General features: G+C 41.5%; 2 protein-coding genes across 2 annotated transcripts; one reads left to right on the top strand and one right to left on the bottom strand.

Annotated features, from left to right (window-relative positions):
• Positions 1-1,665: 1,665 nt before the first annotated feature.
• LOC139383534 (uncharacterized) lies at positions 1,666-3,691 on the bottom strand. Its single transcript, XM_071128104.1, has 3 exons — positions 3,634-3,691; positions 2,880-3,362; positions 1,666-2,682 (listed from the first exon to the last, which is right to left on the bottom strand). The coding sequence occupies exons 2-3, from the start codon at positions 3,355-3,357 to the stop codon at positions 2,162-2,164; spliced, it is 999 nt and encodes a 332-aa protein (XP_070984205.1). The 5' UTR covers positions 3,358-3,362; positions 3,634-3,691; the 3' UTR covers positions 1,666-2,161.
• Positions 3,692-11,362: 7,671 nt separating this feature from the next.
• Positions 11,363-18,107, top strand: LOC139383920 (uncharacterized). Its single transcript, XM_071128532.1, has 2 exons — positions 11,363-11,459; positions 15,299-18,107. Exon 2 carries the CDS (start codon positions 15,304-15,306, stop codon positions 17,350-17,352), a length of 2,049 nt encoding a protein of 682 aa, XP_070984633.1. The 5' UTR covers positions 11,363-11,459; positions 15,299-15,303; the 3' UTR covers positions 17,353-18,107.
• Positions 18,108-19,463: the final 1,356 nt, after the last annotated feature.

Raw genomic sequence — 19,463 nt, 5'->3', positions numbered from 1 at the left:
CGCTACAGTTCTGCCCGCTCTGACTCTGGTCTCTGTCTCCAGTCCCATGTCTCATCATCCTGCTACTCTGTCCTGGATTCCCCACTCTACTACTCCCTCGGATTCCCCTTCGGACCTGCTTACCCTGTCTCAACCCATCTCGCTCCAGCCTCAGCCTCCGCACCTGGTTTCCAGCAACCCGCCCGAGCTTCCCCTGACCTGCACTCCATCTCCCCCCTGTGTTTCAATAAATACCTTTGTTACTTCACTGGCCACTGGTTACTTCACTGGCCACTTTAAGTAATGGAATACTAGTCGTTTTGATAATGTTTACATATCTTGCATTACTCATCTCGTATGTATATACTGTATTCTATACTATTCTACTGTATCTTAGTCCATGCCGCTCTGACATCGCTCGTCCAAATATGTAAATATTGTTAATTACAGTAACATCTGCTAAACACGTGTATGTGACCAATAAAATTAGATTTGATTTAATGATGGACTGTCGTATCTCTTTGCTTATTTGAGCTGTTTTTGCCATAATATGGACTTGGCCTTTTACCAAATAGGGATATCTTCGGTATACCACCCCTACCTTGTCACAACACAACTGATTGGCTCAAACACACTAAGAATGAAAGAAATTCCACAAATTTACTTTTAACAAGGCACACCTGTTAATTGAAACGCATTCCAGGTGACTACCTCATGATGCTGGTTGATAGAATGCCAAGAGTGTGCAAAGCTGTCATCAAGGCAAAGGGTGGCTACTTTGAAGAATCTCAAATATAAAATACATTTTGATTTGTTTAACCCTTTTTTGGTTACTACATGATTCCATAGGTGTTATTTCATAGTTTAACAATGTTAAAAATATAAAAAATAAAGAAAACTCTGCAAGGAGTAGGTGTGTCAAAAAATGTTGGCTGGTATTGTATCTGCTCACTTGAGTTTTTCATGCTTAAATTCCTCCCCCAGAAAATAGTCAATGTATAATTCGACAGTCTTTTCAGTATGAGCCCATGTATCCATATCCTATTTAAAAGTATCAACTTGTTATTGGACGCTTGAGAAGCATGCCATGGGAATGAAGGACACATTTGGTCTTAAACCATTACACTGTGACCTTGTAACCATATCACAATGTCATGATCAGTTGTTTGTGAAGTTGGACCTTTAAGAAAATAATGTAGAGAGTGCTTTTAGTATTAGTGTATACAATTTGTTTTAGAAATGCATTTAAGCTAATATGTATGCCTATATTTCTGACACTACAGTAGTTCACACATTTCATATTAATGTGTTCAAATGTGAAAATGTTGCAAAATTGCACATTTTTCCACAGTGACTGACTATAGAAACACTGAAATGTTAGGACAATAAACAAGTAATGCTGTGTAAACAGTTTTCTCTTGAAAATACAACCTCTAGATCAGTGGTTTTCTGAGGGAATTTGGCCTATCCACACGGGCTACTTGTAAAAACTCATAAGATCATAGGACTACTGGTCAAATGCACGAGGGGATACATTGGTGGTACTCTGGGCAGAGAAAATGTGATGGTTGGTACAGTAATCACAAAAGATAGAGATCCACTGCTCTAGATGTGTGACTATGTAATGACACACTAATTGTGAGCGAGTAAACAATTGTGTCGAATGTCAATATCAGGCATGACCCGTTTGTTTTAATAATTATTCACAGACTTTATTGTAGTTGTAATTACTTTCAGTAATGTCATATTATCAATCATTATGAAGTATGTAAATTATACAATAATATGAACAATGGAAACGATATTAATGAAGAGGAAGAGGAAAACTTTGATTGTTTCAAAAAGCAAAGGCACAGATATTTCATACTACATACTCAATGTTTCACTCTTGATTTGAAACTTTTAAAACAATTGTGACAGCACAATACTGGTATGCATGTACGATTAGTAAGTGACAGGTTGGAAACAAAGAACTTTTTTAACTTTCTCTCATAATTAATGGCATTATCATCAGGACAAAAGCAAGGAAAATGTCAAGATGTAGACCTACAGTAAATACTGTTACAAATCAGCAGAGGATCTAAATTAATATATTCATATCTCAATCTAAATTAATATATTTAATTCCACACAAAGCACAAATGTCTAATTTTACAAATGATATTGGTAAGACACGCGTCGCTTAAAGAAACTGATCATCTAGGAGACCAAGCTCGCCAGTAATGGCTGAGACTCGTTTATTGACATCCTGCAGGCTCTGAATTGCCATTTGTATGTCCCTGTCCTGCAGGAACTGATTACACTTCCCACCTACAGCTTGATAAAAGAGGCCCACAATATCTGCCATTACAGTGCACAGTGGCTCCAGGAAGATGACAGATTGAGAGCTCACAACCATGGCAACATTAGCTTTGCCAGCCAAGACACTTAGAAAGTGGACAGTGTTCCTCAACTTCTGCTGAAAGCCAGCTATTTTCATCCGCTTACTCTTCATCTCCTTGAGACTCACATGGGTCTTCCAGATGTTGCCTTGACATTCTTCAATCATCCTTTCTTGCTCAGTCTTCTCTTGCTTCTTTGTAGCTAACTGTGAGGTGAAGGAATTAACCAAGTTCTGAAAACGGTTGACTTCCTCTTGTGCTTGCTGTGCCTGCCTATTAGCTTTATTAAGTTCTACTTCTCCAACACCAACCATCACTGACCCTGAGAGGGAAAGTCGTTTTTAGCATTTTTATCATGATTACTTCTAATATTTTTATGTTAGTACAGTAGTAGTGCTAGTAAAACATATGGAAAATTAGTATTACTATGTGTGGTAGTTAGTAGTTAACATATTATCTGATAAACAAATGTGTTTTTATCAACTCTGTGTGAAATATATCAAAGAATAGCCTTTTTACCTGCGATGAGGCCTAGGATGGGAATAAACATAATCCCAATCCCAGCATTCCTTATTCCTTCGTTGTAACTTGCCCTGTCCCTGCACTCATCCAGAGCATTCTGGGTGGACATCTTGTTCCAGTTAGCTCTGTCTAAGGCCTGACTGTAATTCTGCAAGGAATCGTTGATAGCTTGACGTTGACTCTCTAGATTATCTAAACAGGTTTTCAGACATCTATCCTCAGACTCAAGCTTTCCTTTCTTACATGTCAGCTCCTCATAGTACTTGTCTACATGTGCTAGTTGTCGACCAGCAGCAGCTTCAGATTGCTGAAAGCTATTTAGTCCTTTCTGAATCTCTTGCTGTAGGGCCTTTGTTTGATCTTTATCAAAATTGAGTAGAATATCTGCCATATCTCTGAAATTAACCATTCCATTTTTCAAACTAGGGACAACTTCTCTCAAAAAGTCCTCCTCTCTTCTTTCTTGTGACAGCATGGTGTCTGTTTAGAGGGAAAGGGATAACAGTTCAAACATTAAACCCTTTTTTTCATGACATCATAGAAATCATGGACTAGGTACTGTTAAGGAATGACGACAATACATATAAAATAGTTGTAATTTACTTAGAATAAATCCACTTTTAAACAACACTTACAAATTGAGTTATTCAAAAGTGTTTTGTATTGACATCAGAAGTACTAAACTTATCAAGTGACAAGTTTACATTAGTAAAAGGCAAGACAGACGACAATTATTTTTTTTTTGACTCACCAGAGGATGGTTCCCTTCTTTTGGTGAGGATGGTGTGTGAGATGTATTGCCCAGATGGTAACAGCTTTTATACTTTGCATGTATGGTGGTTGTTGTATAATATTTACAATACAGTTTAACCAATCATGTTGGGATCTATAAATGCTCATACAGTTTTGTGTGGAAAGCTTATGAACTATAGTTCACAAAATTATACTATATTTAAATCATACATTTAAAATAAGATTTGAAACTATTTTGCTGTCAGTACACTTTGCTGTCAAATACTGCTATTGTTTTGTTGCTGTTTAAATAGTCTTACTTCATAAGACAAAAAAATACAGGTGGATATTTCATTGTACTTTTCAAGTGACCAAATATATTGATTAATTCAATCATTCAGCAAAATGTAAACATTTCTAGAAAAGTAGAATTGACTTGTCACTGCAAATATGCAAATATTTAATATTTAATATAAATACCAAGGTAAAGCCAGTTTCAGGTTGGATATTCGCCTGTAGTTTTCCTTACGTCCACCAACAGCAGTTAGGGACCGTCAACATAGTGACAAATCAAATTGGTCAAATTTCAATAGCTCTATAAACATGACTCCTAACACTTTCAAAATTGGTTGTAGCTAACTCGATGGCATAGACACACATCCCGTTAGTTTGTCAATTTTCATCTCACATGGTTTTACATGCATTTTTCAAAATGTAAAATGTCAATATCTCCTTGGTCATGTAACCTGGTGACTTCAAACAAGGTGCAGAATGTCCGCTCAGTGGCCCTACACATTGCACACCCATTAGTTGGTCAATTTTCATCTCACATGGTTTCACAAGAATCTTTCGAAATGTAGAATTTCAATACTCTGTTAATCCCTGACCTTAGATATCTCTGTTTTCTATATATTTTGGTTAGGTCAGGGTGTGACTAGGGTGGGTGCTCTAGATTTTTGTATCTCTACGGTTTTCTGTATGTCCAGGGTTTTTGTATGTCTAGGGGTTTTGTATGTCTATGTTGGCCTGATATGGTTCCCAATCATGATAAACAGACAGCTGTTTATCATTGTCTCTGATTGGGGATCATATTTAGGCAGCCCTTTTCCCCACTTTCTGGTGTGGGATCTTGTCTACAGTTAGGTGCCTGTGTGCACACTAGTAGCTTCACGGTTCGTTTGGTTGTTTGTTGTTTGTTTTGGTGAGTTTCAGTTCATTTAAAATATGTGGAAGTCTATTCACGCTGCCACGCTGTCACGCTGCCTTGGTCTCATCATTACGACAATCGTGACAGAAGATTCCACCACAAAAGGACCAAGCAGCGTGTTCAGGAGGAATGGACCTGGGAGGAGATCCTGGATGGAGCAGGACCCTGGACACAGGCTGGGGAGTATCGCCGTCCGAGGGAGGAAATTGAGGCAGCGAAAGCGGAACGCGACGTTAAGAGGAGTATTACCAACGAGACAAGCACGAGAGGCAGCCCCAAAATATTTTTTGGGGGGGCCACACGGGGAGGTTGGCGGAGGTAGGGTTTAGACCTGAGCCAACTCCTTGTGCTTACCGAGACCTGAGCCAACTCCTTGTGCTTACCGTGGGGAGCGTGTGACTGGTCAGGCACTGTGTTATGCAGTGATGCGCATGGTGTCTCCAGTGCGCATTCATCACGAGGTGAGCCCGGTGCGCTCTATTCCAGCTCCCGGCATTTGCCGTGCTATAGTGGGCATCCAGCCAGGATAGGTTGTGCCGGTTCCGCTCCTGGTCTCCAGTACACCTCTTCTGACCAGGATATTCTGCGCCGGCTCTACGTACTGTATCGCCAGTACACCTTTGTTAAGATAATTATGTTCTCAATGTTCATAAACTACTCAGTCTACAACCCAGAATTTGTAAGATACTGGTCGAAATGAAAACAGACAGAGGCCCAGCCTACAATAGTCAAATGTTTATTCACGAGAACGTTCTGAAGTCCATAATACAAAGACATCCATTTTATAGCGGTGCACATACTTCCAAACAAACAGTAGGTATCCTGCGCACTTACTGTCTCCCTACCCAGGCGACATAGATTACAGAGACCTTGAGAAGCACTCCCTATGTCACGGTTTTCTGTATGTGAAAGAGAGTCGGACCAAAATGCAGCGTGTAGATTGCGATCCATGTTTAATAAACAAACGTAAAACACGAATCGATACAAACACTACAAAACAAAGAACGCAACGAAAACCGAAACAGCCCTATCTGGTGAAAACACAGAGACAGGAACAATCACCCACAAACACACAGTGAAACCCAGGCTACCTAAATATGGTTCCCAATCAGAGACAATGACTAACACCTGCCTCTGATTGAGAACCATATCAGGCCAGACATAGAAATAGACAAACTAGACAATCAACATAGAATGCCCACCCAGCTCACGTCCTGACCAACACTAAAACAAGGAAAACACACACGAACGATGGTCAGAACGTGACAGTACCCCCCCTCCAAGGTGCGGACTCCGGACGCACAACCTAAACCTATAGGGGAGGGTGTGGGTGGGCATCTCTCCGCGGTGGCGGCTCTGGCGCTGGACGTGGACCCCACTCCATAATAGTCTTAGTCCACCTCGGGACAGAGGGGCAGCTCGGGACAGAGGGGCAGCTCGGGACAGAGGGGTAGCTCAGCACTGAGAGGAAGCTCAGCACTGAGAGGAAGCCCAGCACTGAGAGGAAGCCCAGCACTGAGAGGAAGCCCAGCACTGAGAGGAAGCCCAGGCAGGTAGTTGGATCGAGCAGATCCTGGCTGGCTGGCGGTTCTGGCAGATCCTGGCTGTCTAGCGGATCTGGAAGAGTCTGGTTGACTGGCAGATCTGGAAGAGTCTGGCTGACTGGCAGATCTGGAAGAGTCTGGCTGACTGGCAGATCTGGAAGAGTCTGGCTGACTGGCAGATCTGGAAGAGTCTGGCTGACTGGCAGATCTGGAAGAGTCTGGCTGACTGGCAGATCTGGAAGAGTCTGGCTGACTGGCCGATCTGGAAGAGTCTGGTTGACTGGCAGATCTGGAAGAGTCTGGCTGACTGGCAGATGTGGAAGAGTCTGGCTGACTGGCAGTTCTGGCTGCTCCATGCTGACTGGCTGCTCTGGCTGCTCCATGCTGACTGGCTGCTCCATGCTGACTGGCGGCCCTGGCTGCTCCATGCTGACTGGCGGCCCTGGCTGCTCCATGCTGACTGGCGGACGTGGCTGCTCCAGACTGGCGGCTCTGGCGGCTCCATGCAGACTGGCAGCTCTGGCGGCTCCATGCAGACTGGCAGCTCTGGCGGCTCCATGCAGACTGGCAGCTCTGGCGGCTCCATGCAGACTGGCAGCTCTGGCGGCTCCATGCAGACTGGCAGCTCTGGCGGCTCCATGCAGACTGGCAGCTCTGGCGGCATCCTGCAGACTGGCAGCTCTGGCGTCTCCTTGCAGACTGGCAGCTCCTTGCAGACTGGCAGCTCCTTGCAGACTGGCAGTTCTGAACAGGCAGGAGACTCCGGCAGCGCTGTAGAGGCGGAAGGCTCTGGCAGCGCTAAACAGGCGGGAGACTCCGGCAGCGCTGAAGAGGAGGAAGGCTCTGGCAGTGCTGGACAGGCGAGGCGCACTGTAGGCCTGATGCGGTCGCCCTGCCAGTGCGGCGAGGTGGAATAGCCCGCACTGGGCTATGCAGGCGAACCGGAGACACCGTGCGCAAGGCTGGTGCAATGTAAGCAGGCCCAAGGAGACGCACTGGGGACCAGATGCGTAGAGCCGGCTTCATGGCACTTGGCTCAACGCTCACTCTAGCCCGGCCGATACGCGGAGCTGGAATATACCGCACCGGGCTATGCACCCGCACTGGAGACACTGTGCGCACCACAGCATAACACGGTGCCTGCCCGGTCTCTCTAGCCCCCCGGTAAGCACAGGGAGTTTGCCCAGGTCTCCTACCTGGCGTAGCCATACTCCCTGTTAGCCCCCCCCCCAAGAATTTTTTGGGGCTGACTCTCGGGCTTCTATCCGCTTCGCCGTGCTGCCTCCTCATACCTGCGCCTCTCAGCTTTCGCCGCCTCCAGTTCTTCTTTGGGGCGGCGATATTCTCCAGGCTGAGCCCAGGGTCCTTCACCGTCCAGTTCGTCCTCCCATGTCCATTCCCTCGCTTGCTGCACCTTGGGGCGGCTACACTCCCCTGGTTTAGCCCAGGGTCCTCTCCCGTTGAGGATTTCCTCCCAAGTCCAGAAATTCTTGTCACGCTGCTCCTGCTGCTGTTGTTGCCTGTTACCATGCCGCTTGGTCCTGTTGTGGTGGGTGATTCTGTCACGGTTTTCTGTATGTGAAGGAGAGTCGGACCAAAATGCGGTGTTTAGATTACGATTCATGTTTAATGAAAACACACACTAAACACAAACACTACCAAAACAATAAACGTAACCAAAACCGAAACAGCCTATACTTGTGTAAACTAACACAGAAAAAGGACATCAAGACACTAAGGACAATCACCCACCAAACCCAACACCAAACAGGCTACCTAAATATGGTTCCCAATCAGAGACAATGACTAACACCTGCCTCTGATTGAGAATCATATCAGGCCAGACATAGAAATAGACAAACTAGACAATCAACATAGAATGCCCACCCAGCTCACGTCCTGACCAACACTAAAACAAGGAAAACACACACGAACGATGGTCAGAACGTGACACCCTATCCTCCCCCAAGATTGGGGAGGCCATGAGACCAAATCTCTCAGTGGCCCCTAGCCAAGGTCAGCACCGAATTTTGCTCAGACAGTCTGTGTTTAAGATGCTATAGAGACATATTGTCAGATTTATTGTTTTACTGACTAAATGTGTTTAAGATACTGTAGAGACATATTGTACAGATATATTGTTTTACTGACTAAAACTGCACACATCATTAATTATAATTTTATGATTCTAATCAATTTCATACAATTATATGGTTTCAGGGTGGAGTATTCTAATCATTCATTTAAACATATAAATCCCATGAACAGCCTTCACAGCCCAGTGCGTCCTGTGCACATATCGAGCTAAAGTGAGCATCCATCCAGGCCGCATTGTGCCAGCTCTACGCTCCAGGTCTCCAGGGCATCTCCACAGACAGGAAGTCCTGTGCCTCCTCTCCGCACTCGCCTTAAGGTGCGTGTCATCAGCCCGGTGCCACCTATACCGGTCCCACAAATCAGGTTTCCAGTGTGCCTACACAGTCCAGTAAGTCCTGTGCCTCCTCTCCGCACTCGCCCTGAGGTGCGTGTCATCAGCCCGGTCGGTGCCACCTGTACCGGTCCCACGCATCAGGTCTCCAGTGCGCATCCACAGTCCAGTACGTCCTGTGCCTCTTCCCCGCACTCGCCCTGAGGTGCGTATCATCAGCCTGGTCGGTGCCACCTGTACCGGTCCCACCCATCAGGTCTCCAGTGCGCATCCACAGTCCAGTACGTCCTGTGCCTCTTCCCCGCACTCGCCCTGAGGTGTGTGTCATCAGCCCGGTGCCACCTGTAATGGTCCCACGCATGAGACCTCCAGTGCGCCTCCACAGTCCAGAGCTTCTGGCGACAGTTCCCAGTCCGGAGCTTCCGGCGACAGTTCCCAGTCCGGAGCTTCCGGCGACAGTTCCCAGTCCGGAGCTTCCGGCGACAGTTCCCAGTCCGGAGCTTCCAGCGACATTTCACAGTCTGGAGCCTCCAGCGACTCGCTCCAGTCCAGATCCTCCAGCGGTCGCTCCCAGTTCTGAGACTCCAGCAATGATCCACGGTCCGGTTCCACAGAAGCGGAGGGATCAGTGTAGGGAGCCGGAAGTATGTCTAGGGTTTTTGTATGTCTAGGGTTTTTGCATGTTGGCCTGATATGGTTCCCAATCAGAGACAGCTGTTTATCGTTGTGTCTGATTGGGGATCATATTTAGGCAGCCCTTTTTCCCACTTTCTGGTGTGGGATCTTGTCTACAGTTAGGTGCCTGTGTGCACACTAGTAGCTTCACGTTTCGTTTGGTTGTTTGTTGTTTTGTTTTGGTGAGTTTCAGTTCATAAAAAAAATGTGGAACTCTATTCACGTGACACACTCAGTGGGCCTACACATCGCACACCCTTTAGTTTGTCCATTTCCATCTCATATGGTTTTACATGAATTTTTCAAAATTTAGAATTTCAATAGCTCCTTGGTCATGTGACCTAGTGACTTCAAACAAGGTTCAGAATGTCCACTCAGTGGGCCTACACATCGCACACCCTTCAGTTTGTAAATTTTAATCTCACGTGGTTTTACATGAATTTTTCAACATTTAGAATTTCAATAGCTCCTTGGTCATGTGACCCAATGCACGCTGAATAGCCTTCTATATTGCACACTCTTGTTTGTGTACTGTAAAATCACAAGGTGTAACGTACATTTTTCATAGTTTCAAATTTGCAATAGATCCTTGGTCATTTGAATTTCACACCTAAGAAGCATGCAGTGGATACATACACCCTTTTTGCATAACCTCTAGTCATGTATCTTCTATATTGTTGTAGATTAATATTAGTATGACAATTAGGGGGTTCAGTTCAGTGTTTTGTTTACCCTTTTCTTTAATATTTATCTACAATAATTGGTCGTTCTAAGTACTTATTTTCACTGTTTTTTTTTATTTTTCCACAGTATCTAACTGTGGTACACAATAGGAGAGAGACAGATAATATCTCCTTTCGTCGTTAATATCAACCATAAAGGAAAAGTGCAAAGTACGAGAGTCATTGTCCAAAGCATTGTCCAAAGTAGGGATGGAGAGTGAGCTTGTGAGGTAGGCTGCAGTGGGTTTGCTGGTCAATACATATACTGAATATGTAACCACAGTAATGGTGGCCAGTAAATCAATGAATAAAATTGTAATATTGACAAATTTAACAGAAATTGTAGACCTTTAATCTTTTCCAAAATGTCAACAGACACTTAACTTCAATTAAGTATGAAACATTTCACAGTTTAACTTTCTGGTTGATGTACATTTCAGAGCCTCTTCAGTGTGGATGGGGTATAGCATACATTTTCAACAACAAAGACTGCACTTCCAGTTTGTGTTCTTTGCTCTGTTGAACTCTTTTGTCTTCATTCCTAGGCACAGCACATGGAACCACAGTTGGCATGCTGGAGCTATTGAAATTCTACATTTTGAAAAATGTATGTAAAACCATATGAGATGGAAATGGACAAACGAAAGGGTGTGCAATATAGAAGGGTAGTCAGTGGACATTCTGAACCTTGTTTGAAGTCACCAGGTCACATGACCAAGGAGCTATTGAAAGTCTACATTTTGAATAATTCATGTAAAACCACGTTAGATGAAAATTGACAAACTAAAGGGTGTGCAATATAGAAGGGTAGTCAGTGGACATTCTGAACCTTGTTTGAAGTCACCAGGTCACATGACCAAGGAGCTATTGATATTTAAATGTAAAAAAAAGTTTGCACTTTGTTTACGCTCCCTAACTAATTCAACTTGGAATACAAAATGCTGCTCACATTTCCACATGTTTATTAGCTTTGGAAGCATATTAATGTCCAAATCGTGAAAATAAGACCTGTGCATTGTTGTGCGCAATTTTTCCAACATCATGACACTTATTTGGAGGCTGTGGCTTAAGTGGTTTAGAAAGCTATTGAGGTTTGAAAGCGCGAATATCCGTTGAATATCCAACTTGAAACTGGCTTTACCTCGGTATATTAAATGAGCAAATGCCCCCTATGGCAGGTATATAATCAGTGTGGACTGAAAATATCCCACAACCTAGATCATCAAGACCAACAATCGCAAATCCTCTGGAGAAGAGAACTGCTTAGTGGTAAGATGGAATAGTCAATAAACAATAACACGTGGAACAGAATAAATCAATAATTTATAGCATGACTATCTTGCTGGCTATTTGGCTTGTTTTGCGCTGTTTCAACTGTCATGTAATGCATTTAGATTGATTGCTTTTCTATTGCCGTTAAACTGCTTGCCACACAATTTGCCAATTTTCAAAGTGTATCCAGTTCAAAGCTATTTAGTTATTTTTTCTCTTCTGTGAAACGCTTAAAATTAGGAATATAACGTATGTTATCAAAGCAACTTGTTAAGAATTTCAACATAATGATAACTACTTTTGTTGGCAGTCTTCACAGTCCAGGTCTCTTTTGAGAGACCAATTTATGACTAATATATTATTTTTCCACTAGCATTACGATATTTCCAAACTCCTTGCCAGGTTATTCTGGATATTGGTGAATAACCAGTTAACAAATGTAAGAATGGGTTGTATGAAACAACATCCTAGGAAAAGTTGAAAATTAGCGAAAATGTTTAGATATTTGTAGAGTAAAAACACAGACAGTACAAAAACATATTTTTTTAAATGTTTAACTCTTAACGATGTCTAACATTAGTGGACCAAGTTTAATACTTTTATCATTAAGTTCATACAGTCCAATGTTTAATTTTCCATCTATCATCATTTTAAGTCAAAGAATAAGAACATTCTCCATTAACCATGGTTTAGTTCAAGTTTATGATACATTTAGATAATTGTGTGGTAACACTTTATAACGTTCAGTAATAAACCATTTGTAAAACATTTTCAGTTTGCTCACAATTGATTAATCATTACTCCCATATTTGTAAATGTTAGTAAGCTGGTTATTCACACATTTGTAAACAATTGTTTAATTATGTTTTAATGATTCAGAAGATCATTCATAAGATGTTTAATGTAAGTCCTTATAAACCACTTACTAATCATTAATAACGATTTTGCAGTCCCTAATCTGAAGTAAGGGTTATTTATTACTTTAAAAGTACTTTATAAATGTTTTGAGTGACCAGTGTAATTAATCACAAAAATATGGACATGCCACTGGTAGACATTCCAGCAGTACCTGATGCTCCTTAATTAAGGTCTCAAAAATGTCCTAGGTCAAATGTCAAAGGTAATAGACTAATCACACAACACAGGATGTGTAAGGAAATGTATAAAATATTTGATTCACTAAAGCTGTTGTAAAACAACTGTTGCAAGGACATGAAGAAGTGTTGTATTGCGAAGGTTTTGCTAATGTATCACCTCGGAGAACGCAAACTATTCATAAAACAGGGAAATGCAGCCTACACACAGGGGCATCATGCACCCATTATTTTAGAGAGGGCATGAAGTAAGTGAGGATGGAGGAGAGATAGGAGGATCATTTTTCATTTTTCAAACAGGTGAAAAAGTTTTTTTCCCTGCAATCTGCACACACTAGAGCAGGGTTCTCCAACCCTGTTCCTGGAGAGCGACCGTCCTGTAGATTTCCGCTCCAACCCAAATCTAGCACACCTGATTCTAATATTTAGCTGGTTGATAAGCTGAATCAGGTTAGTTATAACTGGGTTAGAGCGAACTCCACCCTTGCAGGGGGGGGTCAGAGAAACTATGTTACGCCAGTGACTTTAAGGAGCATCAGGTATCAGATACAGTGTGCCCCCTCTGCAAAATACCACTGACAGATCTTTTAAAAAATATAATGATAAAACGTGGGCTTAAAAAGTTAAGTACAGTAGTAATTCATTTAACACCTGAACATTTTTGAAGCAGGACAAATCTGAGGGGGCACGTGTCCCTTGTGCGCATGATGCTTCTCCCTACAGACAACAACCGGCCAGCCCGGCCAGTTTTTCTCTAGTGGATTGTTATTCCTTCATTACTAAACTCTTGGAAAAAAGGGTTCCAAAAGGGTTCTTCAGCTGTCCCCATAGGAGAACCCTTTTTGGTTCCGGCTAGAACCCTTTTTGGTTCCAGGTAGAACCCTTTTGGTTCGATGTATAACCCTCTGTGGAAAGGGTTGTATATGGAACCCAAAAGTGTTCGACCTGGAACCAAAAAGGGTTCTTCGAAGGGTTATTCTATGAGGACAGCCGAAAAACTATTTTAGGTTGTACTAATATGTGATTGCCATTTAAAGGTACATGTATTTGCAGATAGACATGTTACAGTACATGCGTAGGCCTAACCTTAAAATACTTCCAGTTCTTCAGTCTTTTGACCTCAGAGTATTTTCACACTTTGCTTTGTTGGACTGCACTTTTAGTGGGCCTTTAAAGGTAGTAACCCTTCAAGCTAATGGGATAGTTCAGCAAAATAATGTATTTAGATATTTTTTCCTCACCTTGTAGTCTGTGGACTGCTCTAAGGAGTGACTGCATTCCACTTCACTTCACAAGTCACTGCAAACAAATGCTAATGTTAGCATTTTCAGACAAAACTTTACTCAGCATAGAGTGTGTATGAAATTACACATCACACTACTACAACATTGTGACTGTTTTGGAATAAAATTAAGCAATAAGTCATGAGAACCTGGTAATTATTGTGTGAATAACTCCCGACTAAGGGCTGCTCTAAGGCTGTTCTAAGTGAAGCCGGAGGGCCGGGGAAACAACCATTAGGAGGGTGTTATTCACGATAATTCCCAGGTTCGAGGGCCTTATTGCTTTTATAAAACGATTGCCAACTTATTATAAAAAGATTAATGACATGTTTTCATGAAAAACTTTATTTTAATGAGTAAATTTGTTTTACTTAATCCTTCCACCATACGATATAGTCCAGGCAAAATCCAGTCGTTAGTTCTGAGATTCTGAAGTTGCTAGCCAAATGAGCTGGTTGTCCATTGTATTGGCATGGACATTCTAAGCAAAAAAGTTGCTATGGAGGTTAGCTACTTCTCCTTTGCTAGCTGGCTAACTAAAGCTAACACACAATCACATCAAGCAGCTAAAATTACAGCAAATGTTATGCATTTTCTATTGCCATTTCTTTGGATATATCAATTATAATGATCCTGATAAATTAATCGCCTTAGTTGAGAAAAGCTGTCAGTCTTATCATATGCATGGTATGGGGGAGATCGCAAAAAAAACCTGCCTAATTGTTGCAAAGGTCAGAGAGGCATGCAGTAAGGTTTAGACAAAAAAGTAGCATGGATAAATATTGTCTAGACGCTTCTTTTCAGGGGAGATTAAGTTTTTAAATTGCCTGGCTGGTCTGTGGGACAGTGGATGCGTATTGATAAATCAAATGGAACTGTTAACAGGCGTTACGGGATTGTGATAAATAACTCCCTGCTGTCAAACAATCAGCATCCAGGATCCAAATAACCTGTTTTATAATGTTAAATATATTTGCTTAATATTTGCTTTATTCTTTAAACATGTATATGTTTTACGGGACATTTTGAGACCTTAAGGAGCATCAGGTGCTGCTGGAATGTCTACCAGTGACATCATCCATCTTTTTGTGAGAAATTACACTGGTCATTCAAAACGTTAATAAAGACTTTATAAAGCATACATACTGTAGAGCTTACTATAGACTAGGGACTGCAAACAGACTGATAATGTTTAGTAAATGGATTATAAAGACCTATATTAAACATCTTATGAATGATCTTATGAGTCGTTAATGCATAATTTAAAAGTAGTTTATAAATGTGTGAATAACTAGCTTAATAACACATGTGGGAGTAATGATTAGTACATTGTGAGCACAGTTTGTAAATGCCTTATACATGGTTTATTACCGAACATTATTATAAAGTGATACTGATTTTGCTTCTTCGCAGCGTAAATAGAAATGTCAATAGTAAATAAGTTGTTATATATCCTTAGGATCCATGGCATCCAAGGAGCTCATCAAAGCTACAAGTAGCTTAACCAAGGCATCTCAATGCAGAGAGGACACTGCAATCCTTACTCAAGCTCATGCTAACTGGGAGAACTACTTGACTCCAGCCCCAATGTCAATAGCCTTCCTGGGTGAGCTAGTCTTCATCTCCTCCAACCAAGACTTCTCTATCAGGGATGGAAATCCAGAAGGCGGATTCAAGTTCATCAAATATCCTGATTCATTCCGTGCCTGTCTCATGCAGGTGTGCAATTCAGGTTGGCGAGCCTTTAACCAAGCCCACAAGAGCATGGACCAGATTTTCTTACACACACAAAATGTGCCAACATACATCAAGAGAACTGTACAGATACTTCTCCAGAATGATGATGTACTTGTTAAAAGCCTTCTCCCTGATGCATTAGATAGCATTGCCAACATATCAACCAGCTGTGTAGAACTGGCCAAATCTGTTGAAAGTAAGTTCCTTGATGTCACTGAATTGATTACAGAGCTTCTAGAGACCTGCACATGCGCCAAACAGAAATATGGCAGTCACCTGAAAGAGGTTAGGGAGATGCTGGAGGATGAAAAATCCAAGAAAACCATGCTACAGGAGGAAAATAGACAAGCTGAAGAGGAATATAAGAAATATGGCAAGATACTTGAAGAGGCTAATAAAAACTTCCAAAAGGCTATCGACTCCATGCCGTCAGGATGGGACGTCATCGGAATGAACTTTGTAGAGGGATTCACCAATTGTGTTAACTCTTTAATTGTAGGAGCAACAAATGCCACAATTGCAGCGGACAGTAGTGATACACATACAAAATATGATACATCAGGAAGTCCAAAAGACATGTTTGCAACAAACAATATAGTTAGCAAGTCTTCTATGCTTCTTGCTATTGCCCAATCCTTAGTTGGCCTTATTCAAAAGGATCAAATCGAATGGTCAAAGTTTTTAGATGAAAAGACAGGACAGTTGATTGTTGATTGGTTGAAGACACAAATCGAAGATGTGCAGTCAAACATAAAAGATGTAGACCAATGTCCCGTAAAACCTCAGGCAGAGAAAATTTGTGAACAGGGCATTACCATCTGCTCTGACCTAAGTGCATTGGCTCCTGAGGGCAAGCATGACGATGAGGCCAAGAACAAAGAACTGATCCAGAGAATCAGGAAGCTAATGACCTCTGCACAGAAGTTTGATTCCTCAGGAAAAAAATACACAAAAACATCTGCCTTTTCTGTTAATCCGCCCGGAATGAGCAAAGCACGAAGCGCAAGCTCAGGATCTGCAAGTCAGACTGCGACAGAAAATGCCCACTTCCGCATAGAGCAGATAAAAGCCCAGCTTGCACTAGCCAGCGAGATGTATGAAAAATCCCTGGAAAAAATGGAGGAAAAGAAAATAAGGCTAGCCGAAACCCTCAACAAAATGAGACAACTTCATGTAGAGGAAATTGACTTTGACACCACCATCAGGATTCTGGCTGAAGGTCTAAATGCAATGGGAGAGCTGCAGGAGAAATGGCAAAAGATGGTGCAATTCTTCCAGATGGTGTCAAACATCATTGACACCTGTCTGAAGACATCCCTGCAGGATTTTGTCAAAACAGCCAGGAATCCACACCTGAAATATGACTCAAGTATGTTCTTGAAGGATATGATATACCAACAGGCATTTCAAGCTTCCAACATTGCACACCTGGTGAATATGATCTCTGGAACCTACACTGAGGTCTCCAGCAAGTACTTGATGGACAGAGTTGGCAGCCTAGGAAGACTCATGGCTTTGGATCCCAAAGACCCACGTTTCAAAGCTGAACGGCAAATATTCGCTGCATCTTGTGATGACGCCGAACATGAAATCAAAGCTCTTGTCCTGAAGAACAAGGAACTTCACAAGGCAAGGACCAAAGCAAGACTTGAGAAAATTGAATATGAGCTAAATGCAGTATTACCCCCACCATCTGAAAAGGAAACAAATAAACTGCGAGAGATAGTGGCCTCTGGATTCCAGGACAACCCAGAGGATATTGATCAGTTTGAATGAAGATTTATGGAGGTAGTTGAGTCTAATCAATCTCCCCCCCATCCCATGCCTTAAAGACTGTGTTCACACATGAAGCCCAATTCTGATGTTTTGCCCATTTATTGGTGAAAGAGCTGATCTGATTGGTCAAAAGACCAATTTGTGGAAAAATATCAGAATTGGGCTCTCTGTGTAAAATCAGTGCCTGGAACTGCTTTATGGAAACTAGCTCTGCCTTTTGCAAAAATCTGAATGTTTTATACATTTTTTGTTGTTGTTGCTGTTTGGATAACATTTGGATAATATTCAAGTAGGCTACTGTATATCTTCCTATACTAATAATAGCCAATGAGAATATGATTAAGGCAGGAGACTCCAACTATATGATTATTGGTAATAAACCCTTATTCAAAAATAAAACTTTATAAAATGCCAAACCAATGAAACGTTTCAAGCCTTCATTTTCCATGGCTTAATCTCTTAGTTTGTTGTCAACATTTATTTTCTTGAATTATTGTTTTATTTCTACTGATAAATCAATTTTAGTCCAATATTTGTTTTTTATTTCAATGACAAAAAAACACTTATTTTCTTATTAAAGTAAGATATATGTTGCATGTGTGTGTGTGTGTGTGTTAAATCAATTGTGATCTGTTTTTTTTTGTGGGGAGGATGTAGTTAAAAAGATTAACAATGTCACGGATGTTGAATTTATTGCTTAATGCATGTTCAATAAAGTCAAGTGTTAAAGCTGCGGTATCAGTTGTAATTGGTGACAAATTCTATTCAGACAGTATACTGGTGTCACTGGAATTTCATCATTCCTATTAATTATACATTAATTAAATCACTCAGTCTATTTTATAAGAATTTGTAAGATTCCTATTTGCATAAAATAGACTGAGACCAGTCTTATCAAAATTAGATAATAGTATTTATTCTCGGAGCGCGCTCCCATGTAACCACGAACAACAGTTTATATACAAAATATGACGTCATAGGATATAAAATGTTTTTCCTCCTATCAACCAGGACCCAACAAGCTGAAAAGTTCATTCCAACTCACTAGCTCGCTCACTCCAGACACACACTTATCTATTAACTTCTGGAATCTTCACCTTCATCCATCACTATTTAGAAGACAGTTTCAGATAATGGAAAACCCAGGAAAACACTCTCTGCCTTATCTAAACATCCCTGAGCTAAGTTGAGTCGGTTCAACCATAGGTTAAAGACCCTTTTTGCTTACTTAAAACCCCACAATTCCAGTCTTCTCCAACCTGGTTGGAATGGTATTTATTTAATTGAATTACCCCCTGTTTTATGCTCCACAATCCCTTCCTTATGAATTAATATTATTAATCAGATATAATAAAACAGAGTATACGTTTCATTAGTTATAGTTCTATTTAAAATGTAGATATTGTTTAGTCATTATTCATAAAATTCCTAACAACTGGTTTGAGCCAAATTGCCAAACTGCCATGCTCATCCATCATGAAAGTGTCCCCGTCCTCTTCACCTGTCATTGTTCTCATTGGACACTCAGCTATCCAGCGGCCTCAAGCCTACTTAGCCATCACTGCAAGGCCAATATTGTTGATGGGGCACCTAGTCTATTGTAATGGTCGTTCTTTAGTCATCAGTAACTGTGAGTTCAACCCTGTGTCATCAGAACGTCAATATTGGTTCCCTGCTTTAAAAAGTCAGTCGTAACAACAAACAGTAATCATTGTGGCAGTAGTAACAATAGCCATAGCAATAGTGTTAGATACATGGTAGTGAATTCTGCATTATAGTATTACGACATTTAGTCCCCACACATTTTTTATCTGCAAATACAACCCTGCTATATGTCACAGAGAAAGGGACTGGGGGTTGTTAAGCACAGAAACTGGTCAGGGCCCAAACTGAACCCACACATACAGCCGCCATTTAAATAACTTTGCATAACAAGGCTCTTCAGACACAATATCACTCCACTGCATTCACAACTGCAATTGTTGCCTTATTTCTGTTCCCCTATGCAGCTCTAATGTTCAGTCAGGACTCACGTGGGTTTCAACTCCATTATGAAAAGCTTCCATGTGACTTGTAAGCCTCTCTTGTGTTCTCCTTACCCATGTTACGCA

Source organism: Oncorhynchus clarkii, chromosome 25 (assembly GCF_045791955.1).
Source record: "Oncorhynchus clarkii lewisi isolate Uvic-CL-2024 chromosome 25, UVic_Ocla_1.0, whole genome shotgun sequence".
In the NCBI taxonomy this organism is placed as follows: domain Eukaryota; kingdom Metazoa; phylum Chordata; class Actinopteri; order Salmoniformes; family Salmonidae; genus Oncorhynchus; species Oncorhynchus clarkii.
The sequence above is the reverse complement of the archived record's forward strand: the minus strand, read 5'-3'. Positions and strand labels throughout refer to the sequence as shown.

What these genes read in the sequence shown, in the direction of transcription:
- LOC139383920 (XM_071128532.1), top strand. Translation starts at nt 15,304, where the DNA reads ATGGCATCCAAGGAGCTCATCAAAGCTACAAGTAGCTTAACCAAGGCA.
- LOC139383534 (XM_071128104.1), bottom strand. Translation starts at nt 3,357, where the DNA reads ATGCTGTCACAAGAAAGAAGAGAGGAGGACTTTTTGAGAGAAGTTGTC. An exon ending in CATCCTAGGCCTCATCGCAG is followed by an intron (nt 2,683 to 2,879) that starts GTAAAAAGGCTA and finishes TTTCCCTCTCAG; the next exon opens with GGTCAGTGATGGTTGGTGTT.